Source organism: Quercus suber, unplaced genomic scaffold (genome assembly GCF_002906115.3).
Source record: "Quercus suber isolate HL8 unplaced genomic scaffold, Cork oak 2.0 scaffold_94, whole genome shotgun sequence".
In the NCBI taxonomy this organism is placed as follows: Eukaryota; Viridiplantae; Streptophyta; class Magnoliopsida; order Fagales; family Fagaceae; genus Quercus; species Quercus suber.
The window spans coordinates 771,682-780,696 of NW_027069559.1; the positions used below are offsets into that span (position 1 = coordinate 771,682).

General features: G+C 33.4%; 1 protein-coding gene across 1 annotated transcript; it reads right to left on the reverse strand.

The window, feature by feature from the left end:
* Nucleotides 1-1,581: 1,581 nt before the first annotated feature.
* On the reverse strand, nucleotides 1,582-6,431 carry LOC111999456 (metal tolerance protein 9). Its single transcript, XM_065774559.1, has 6 exons — nucleotides 6,051-6,431; nucleotides 4,616-4,728; nucleotides 3,938-4,183; nucleotides 3,081-3,161; nucleotides 2,504-2,734; nucleotides 1,582-2,194 (listed from the first exon to the last, which is right to left on the reverse strand). Exons 1-6 carry the CDS (start codon nucleotides 6,253-6,255, stop codon nucleotides 1,856-1,858), a joined length of 1,215 nt encoding a protein of 404 aa, XP_065630631.1. The 5' UTR covers nucleotides 6,256-6,431; the 3' UTR covers nucleotides 1,582-1,855.
* Nucleotides 6,432-9,015: the final 2,584 nt, after the last annotated feature.

Consider the following 9,015-nt stretch of genomic DNA (forward strand, 5'->3'; position numbering starts at 1 on the left):
TTTTTTTTTTTTTTTTTAAAAAAAAAAAAAAAAAAAAAAAAAAAAAAAAAAAAAAAAAAAAAAAAAAAAAAATGAAATTCAAACACAAATATACATCATAAACTCCACTAAAAAAGTTATAGATACTTTTTTTTTTTTTTTAATATATGAAATTAGGAAGTCATCATTTCATGTGCTAATTACAAACCCTGCCTAAGCACTTGCATCCAAAGATCTATACTAGTCTCTATTTTACACTCTAAAAACTTATTTTATCTATTTTAATTACCATTTTATTTTACAACTCATTCAACATCATAGTTTCTATTTTTACGTACAACTTAATAAAATAATATAAATTACAACATTACATAATATAAACAATTCAACTACCCAAGAGAGAGAGAGAGAGAGAGGGAGAGGGAGAAAAAGTGAATAAATTACATTATTTTGTGTTTACGAACTCATGAATAGTAGGTTGTAAATATAAGTATCTACTATTCACAGATGCTAAAGATTAACACAAAAACGCACTATAAACTCCAAGTTGAAATATGTCTGGCTCCAAATCCAACCATGCATGCTCACTACCATCTATATCCTTAACTTAGTTCGGAGCATATGAGATTAAAGTTGAATACCTTTGAAATGAATTGTCGACCAGACTCGACCAGATTATTATTTAGCATGCCTTTGGTACAAAGTCATAGTCATTCTTCAACATATATAAGTTCAAAATCAATTCTATTTACTCCCAAGAGTAGTTTATTTGACCGCTTCTCCAACTAAATTTTTATTCCTAACACTAGATTGTGTCTATTCGTAGCTTGATACAAGAAAAAAGCCAATAATCCCTTGCATTTTCTAATATAATTTAACAAACTTGCCCCAAAACCAATGCTATTTGTTCATAAACTCAATAGACCCTGAGCCCAATATATTTCGATAACAAAATGAGAATGTAAGTGTGCATTTGGGATTAGATTCTTTGGGATTAGATTATATGCTAACTTTTAGCATCTTCTTTTCTTTTTTCTATGGTTAAGCCAACTTTTAGCTTCTTCTTTTATTTTTTTCCTATGGTTTGCAGGTCTCTCGTGAGTCCCGCAATAAATGAACTTTTTTTTCCCTTTGTAGGTTATTTTTGCAGTTTCCACCTTATGGTTTTTCCTTAAAATGCACTTTTTGCTTATTGTGGCTTTCTGGGTTTCACTCTACATTATTTTTGCTTATGGTCTATGTGCTTCCCAAATTCCGTTTCACTGTTAACATGAATTCCTACTGCCAAATCATAAAATGCTTCATACACTTTAGGCCCAAAAAATATACCCTTATTTTCTCATTTCTTTGCTCTAAGTAACCCTTTGGTGTGTGCATGTGAGAGTACCATAAGCTATATGTGCTCCATCACTCATTTCCCCAAATACTCATTCTATGTGAAGTTATCTGAATTATGTGGCTTTACTAAATTTTTGGAATGAATTAACTCAAACAAAGTTATTGGTTTCATAACTTCCATAAAGAAATTGACAAGAACAATAAAATGAGGCTTGTTGCATTAGCATGACCAGAATGACGTTTGTCCTGACCGGTGAACTCATATTATCCAAATTATTAGCATATTGCATTAAAAGAAAAATGGTTGCATATCAAACGTCTAGTACAAGATCAACTGTCTAATGAAGCTCCATCTACTAAATAATAAGAGGGATACCTCACGATTAGTGGCTTTAAGCCATCAGATGGTAAATTCCATAATCTGGCATTACAATAAAAGTGCATCACATATTAACTAAATCAGCAACTCATTCAAATACCGTTTTGCTCTGGAAAGGCTGAGTTCTGATCATTACTATTGTCATCATCATCATTTTCATCAAACCTTGTGTTCTGGTCTATGAGTATACTCAAAATCTATATGTACAAAAGCTCGCTCAATTTCTGGGAGTTGCTCAAGTTTCACTTGAAGTGACTCACCGATATTATGAGCTTTGTTCAAAAGCATGTCTTGTGGCAAAATTATGTCAACCTCCACAAAATAATTTGAACCAAAAGTGTATGCTCTTACTGTGTCAATGTGCTTGATATCTTCATGGTGGTTCCATATCAGATATGTTAGCTTTGCCAAAAATTCAGGTGGTGCTGTCCTTCCAATTAGTGCCCAGACATTCTCAATGACTGTCTTCGTCCATGTATTCATTGTATATAATGCTATCTGCATCATAGGTTCAACAAATCATTATAAAAAGATAGATTAAGATCAACTCCAAGGAGCCAATCACAAATAGTGTCCATTTCACTTTGAAAATGAGAGATATAGAGTGAATACCCATATTTTGTCATGGCTGCAAGTGATTTTGATCATTTTAGGAAAATAAAGGAAATTGATAACTTGTGTGGTAGCTAAATTCAATTATCTTTATTATTTTTGGATAAATAAAAACAACAAATGCACCCAATTATCGAAAGTATAGTAGTAAAAAAAAAAAAAGGAGCGAAGAAGAAGAGCTGCATATGAACTTACTATAACAGCTCCAGTAGGATCAATCCACCAATAATATCGAATGGCCAGGACGGCTGCTGCCAAACCAATTGAATTAGTAATAACGTCGAAAAAATGATCTTGAGCATAGGCTCTAATAATTTCATTTTTAAATTTTCGACAATAGACCATGAGCATAAACTTCACTATGGTCACACAGACCATTATTCCAATCATCCATTTCTCCTTCTGAGGATCCTTTTCAGGCTCAGTCTGTAATCAGCACAGGAAATGAAATTAATATTAAAGGAATCACTGATACAGAAAACGACTACAGAAAACAAAACTTAGAACAGTCATGCTTAAATGTTACATCCACCAACTCAGAATGTGATCTAACAAGGATCTCATACATTTAGGTAGTAGCTCAAAACCTATCTCATCCTTTTCATGAAGTACCTCATTGGATCTCAGAGTTCAGACAAGACACAAAGAAGGGACTTAATTTTCAAACCCTTCTCAAAGCCAACTTTCATTAAAATATGTCTGAGTCTAGCCATGCTCACAGTCATCTACATCCTTAACATAGAACGGAGCATGTGAGATAAAAGTTGCATACCTGAGCAATGAATTGTCGACCAGACTCGAGCAGAATTTGTAATCCAAGAGTTGCCATTACTGAAGCAAAAACGATGATTCCCTGCAATCTCAAGCTAAGTTAGTAAAATATTTGTTGCATTAAAGCAAAGTGTTGTAACAAAAAGTTGAAACACAGTCTAGCTGTATATGATGTGATTATTAGCATGCCTTGTGCCTACATCCCTGTAACTCATAATCACTCTTGAACCTACACTAAAATTTATGCTCAAAACCAATGCCATTTATTCCCAAGAGAGTAGATTGTTCGATCACTTTTCCATTTAATCCCTGAAATTTTTATTCCTATGACTAGATTGTGTATTATTCACCGCAGTTTCTAATTAAACAAATTTTCCCAAAACCAATGCTATTTGTTTTTAAACACAGTAATAGACCCCAAGCTCAACATTTCGGTAACAACAAGAGAGCCTAAAGCATGGACCTGATGAAATATTTGGTCTTGAAATAAACAGCAGCATGACATCATGAAATGTCTATCTATTGCTTTTGCCTCTAGAATTTGTGGAATAAGACATAGCTGAGCCAATAGTACTAATGATGGAATAGCATTTCAGTTTATTTCCATCATTGATTACAGAAAGGTTTGATGAAATCATGAAATGGAGAAATAAAAACATAAAATCTTGACTTCTTTGGGGTAAATTTTTTTAAAATAAAGTTTAAGATGCATAATTTTCACTCCACCGACTTCTGAGCAACCAAATGATCTACAGAAGCAACACTAACCAAGTACACATGAATGCTCATTATCAGTTTCAACAACCTAAATCCCTCAGAATCTGAATTTTCAAAGAATTATTCAATTGGATGACTTACCACTGGCTGCATCCGGTTCTTTCCGATTGGATAACGATACTGGTTTGGATTTCTCATGGCATGGGCCGTGAACCACAATATAAAGCCTGACAAGAGATCTAAAAGTGAATCCAATGTTGAGGCAATAACTGCTAATGATCTGCTCTGAATAGAAACATAGAGTTTTGCTGCAAAGAGCACGACATTAGCCATGTTTGATACATAAATAGCCATCCTCTCATTCTTTGCAAGCTGCTGCAACTCATCCTGAGAATAATAATGTGCAAAAAGATTAACAATGAAAAAGTATTGGTTTTTCATTTCTAGGAACAAGAAAGATTTAGCTGTGATGAGATAGTATGGTTTTTTTTTTTTCCCCATTTTGGTTTGTGTGTGTGTGTTTTTTTTTTTTTTTGGGGGGGGGATGGTTTTTTTTTTTTCCCCATTTTGGTTTGTGTGTGTGTGTTTTTTTTTTTTTTTGGGGGGGGGTTGGTTGGTTCACTAGGTGGTATAGATGGAAGATTGAACTTTTCATTAACCATTTCATATGATCAAAAATGCATCACAGAGAAACAAAACATGAACATTAATTGTAGTCATTTGACATTATTTATGCAACCAAACTCAGAAATTTAAATTATTCTTCCATTTTGTTCCACAAAGTTGTCATTCAAAATCATCAAGTTGAACACAACCAACCTCTGTTAGACTTCCAGGCATACAACCATTTTCAGCCATGGTCTCCATCTCCGTATACCCTTCAAGGAGTCTTTCTTGTTTCTCATAATAATCAGCAACCTTGCTTCGTTTCCCTATAGTCAAAAGTACAAAGTTTCACATCATGTTCATTACTAGTCATGAATAAGGAGGTAACATTCAAAGTCATCAAATATTGATGTTCCATTTTCCAAAATAACCCAACATAAATTATGTTAATGAGTAACAATACATTGAATTATTATGATATTAGAACTCCAAGCATAACACAAAAGGCCATATGTGAAGTCTATAGTCACTCTCTTTATGTATCAACTCCAAAGAGCATATTATAGAATGTCCCTTGCTGGTAAATGGAAGTTCCCAAAAAGCATCTAACTAGAATAAATTCTCTTCAAAATTCAAGGCCAAAAGATCAACGGTTTATATTTTTTCTCCGTCTATTTATTTTCTTGTGTGGTTGTTGTGGTAACAAAATTGGGATGTCAAAATTCAACAATCAATTCATATGCATCAATAATTTCAGAAAATTTTCCTAGTGAATGTTTTGGATTTGATGGCAATCATGCTCCACTTCAGCTATTGTGAAAGTCCATAGATTTTTCACCTAAAATATTTCTTCCCAATTTGAAAATTGAATCCTGACCAATCTCTAGAAGGGATGCAAAATTTACCATGGGGTTTATAAACCCAATTGCCCCTTTTTTTTATCACTAAACAAAGTTAAGAAACCATTGGATCAGTAGCTCGGTTAAGTCAACTTCTAGTTGTCGAGCCCAAAATCAGTAACTTGGCCGAGTCAACTCAGTTACCGTGCCAAAAAAAATCAGATCATCAAACAAAAGGAACATCTTTGAAGTTTGTACTTTCTACAAAAAATTTAGTAACTCGTCTGAGTCAACTCAGTTATCAAGCCAAAAATCAGATTCAGAATGAACCCAGAAACCCGTTACACGGCTGTGTGAACTCAGATATGAAGCCCAAAATTAGATTACATATTTTACATTAACGGAGAACATCTGTGTCCTTTTTTTATTTTTATTCTTTGGTAAATTGTTTATGAATCTTGCTAAGAAAAGAAAGAATATGGAATTTGAAGAGAAAAACAAAAAATGTAACTTTCATTCTAGTATTGGCATGTCCTGGCCATTATAAAATTGTTGGTCATTCTAGTATTGGCATGTTCTTTAGGATAATATCATTATATTATTATCAGTACATAAATATATTGATAAAAAAAAGTTTTATCTTTCTTTTTTTCTTTTTTTTCAAGTACAATTAAATTCAATTATATGGTTAATCACCACACTTTTGAACTCAATTATATGGCTAAAGAATTGCTAATATGTTCTCTCTCTCTCTCTCTCTCTCTCTCTCTCTCTTATATATATATGTATATTCATGAAAGAAGACTTACTTGGTACATGAAGAAAGCTGCTGAGAGTGAAGAAACCATGTTCACCCCCATCTCTTCTTTCAACCAGTGTAGGAAACTCTTGCACACTGAGCCTCCAAGACCCAGATGACATGTCACTTCTGGTTGCCGATTCAACATCCTGTGGCACAAAATTCTCTCTTCTGCTCTCATGGGTTACCTCCATGTTATTCCCACCCTCTTCCATAATCACCTCCTCTCTCTCTCAGACACAAAAGAAAAAACAAGACTGGATGGATTATTTGATACACAAAAACATGGGGAAGTGTTACATAAATAACAAGTTTTAGTACTGAGTCTTCACTGCAAAGAATGAGAAGTTCTAAAGAAATGGGCTGCATGGATTATAATATAGGAATATATACAATAGTGGCATAAAATAGAAAGCAAAGGAATAAATAATTTGAAGTTGTCTATCACAATTGACATCTTTTTCGAACTTGCAAAGAAATTTCCTACCGACTACCAACGAAAAGTAAAAGCAACCTCCACGTGGTGCGGTGTCATAAAGATTGCGTGTATAAAGTGTCGCTTTGGTCGAGTTCATATCATGACTCGGATGTTTACTGCTATACTTCCTAGAGAGAGGTGGCCAAAATAGGTGCCTTCGGCGTGGAGGAAATTTGTGCAAGGCATATCGGTAAAGGTGGGTCAAGCGAAACGTGTATATCTCAATAAATTTTCTCACACTTATTAAAATGAACGATTATGTATGATATCTATATTTTTCAGATAATGTTCACGTTTAAATCACTAAAAGTGATAGTGTGCACGGATTAATGAGTATTTGATAATTAGGGGTGTCTATAGATCCGTCAAACCTAACCCACCTGAGAGATCTAACCATACTTGAACCGAACTCGATCCAATTTGGTGACAGCCGGTCTCCACATCCAAAATCCAACCCACACGATTCAATCAATGAACCTAGTCAAATCCAATGGAGATCCACCAAATCCAATGAGACCTTTGCTAGATTGCATGTTCTTTATACTCTTATGGCATGTTTGGATGTTAAAAAAAGGAGGGGGAGTAGAGTAGAGGGAGGGAGAGTAATGCAATTACCTGATTTGGAAGTTTTTTAAAGAATGAGAGGGAGGGGTTTGGAGGAGATTGGAGGGGTTTGGACTCCCTCTAACTCCCCAATTTTATGGCATGTTTGGATGTTTAAAAAAGAATGGGGAGTAGAGTAGAGGGAGGGAGAGTAATGCAATTACCTTGTTTGGAAGTTTTTTAAAGAATGAGGGGGAGGGGTTTGGACTCCCTCTAACCCCCCAATTTTAATTCCCCCAAATTGGAGAGATTTGGAGGGGGAGTAGAATACATAAACTATTGACCAAGTAAATTACCTAATTTACCCTTATTATATTAACAAAATTACACAAGGGGAAGGGCTAATTACTCCTTCCCCTTACTAATTTTAAAAACATCCAAATAAGGTGGAGATGAATCATTCTCCTCTACTCTCCTCCCCACTACTCCCCTTCCTTTACTCCCCTTTACTCTCCTCCCTCTCTAAACTTCCAAACAAGCCATTAATTCCCCCAAATTGGAGAGATTTGGAGGGGGAGTAGAGTACATAAACTATTGACCAAGTAAATTACCTAATTTACCCTTATTATATTAACAAAATTACACAAGGGGAAGGGCTAATTACTCCCTTCCCCCTTACTAATTTTAAAAACATCCAAATAAGGTGGAGGTGAATCATTCTCCTCTACTCTCCTCCCCACTACTCTCCTTCCCTCTACTCCCCTCTACTCTCCTCCCTCTCTAAACTTCCAAACAAACCATTAGTATACATGTCAAATTTTGTGACAATCGGATATTATTTATTATAAGATTTATAAGCTTATATTTTATATATAATTTTAAACTAAAAAAAAAAAACTTGCTATTTAAAAATTTTAGTGATAACATAACTATTGATATCTAATTTTCTAGAAATGTAAGCATGGAAAATATAAGATGGAAATGTAATCCAATTGTTGATTTGTTAAAATTCTCTTTCAATAAAAACAATATTGAATAAGGTTATAGTCTAAAGTTACAACAAATTTTGTAACTAGATTTTGTCTTTTTTTTTTTTAAATAAACGTTAATACATCACATTTCCTATATTTTATATCCTTCCTTTTTATTTTATTTTTTGGTTACAATTTTCCATGTAAATCAACAAGCATCCTAAGGAAACAAATTTCTCAATTTACTGATCCTATGTACTCAAACATAAAAGTTTCTCCAATTCAAAAATAAAAATAAAAATAAAAATAAAAATAAATAAAATAAAAGTTTCTCTTATGAGAAAATTATTGAGCTCCGTTCAGTACAAATACTAATTAGTAAACATTAAAATAAAATAAAATACTAATGAGTACACATTAAAAAAAAAAAAATACTTCTCTTACAAAAAAAAAAAAAATGCTAATTCCAAGAGTCAGAGTAACCTGGCCCCACTGTAGCTGCTTTCTTTCTTTCTGTTTTTTAAATATAGATAAATAGTTGGCAAATGACAATAAAGTGGAAGGATATTTAAGTAATTTGACCTAGAGAGACCATTTTTCCACCTCTCTAAATATATATATATATATATATTTTTTTTTTTTTTTTTTTGGTGTGAGAAACACCCACCTCATCCATTTTCTTTCCGATTTTTCCTTGTGAACCAAAGGAAAATTTACGTGTTCCCTCCGCATTTTTTAAGTTTTTTCTCTATTTACTTTTCACCCAATAGTATAAGCTACTTAATTAGGATTGGGTGAAATTTTGGTCTAGTATTCAGTTATAATGAACTTATTGAAATAATAACATGTGTTTACTTTTAAACACATGTCACCGTCTCAATGGAGTCTCGCTTATTAGAATTGGTTAATTTTTTGAGACAAAAGAAAGTTAGGACTCTTTATGTCTAGAATGTGGATAGAAAATTTGGAAACAGAAAAGGACC

What these genes read in the sequence shown, in the direction of transcription:
- LOC111999456 (XM_065774559.1), bottom strand. Translation starts at nt 6,255, where the DNA reads ATGGAAGAGGGTGGGAATAACATGGAGGTAACCCATGAGAGCAGAAGA. An exon ending in AGAACCGGATGCAGCCAGTG is followed by an intron (nt 3,162 to 3,937) that starts GTAAGTCATCCA and finishes TTGAGATTGCAG; the next exon opens with GGAATCATCGTTTTTGCTTC. An exon ending in GTCGACAATTCATTGCTCAG is followed by an intron (nt 2,735 to 3,080) that starts GTATGCAACTTT and finishes TGCTGATTACAG; the next exon opens with ACTGAGCCTGAAAAGGATCC.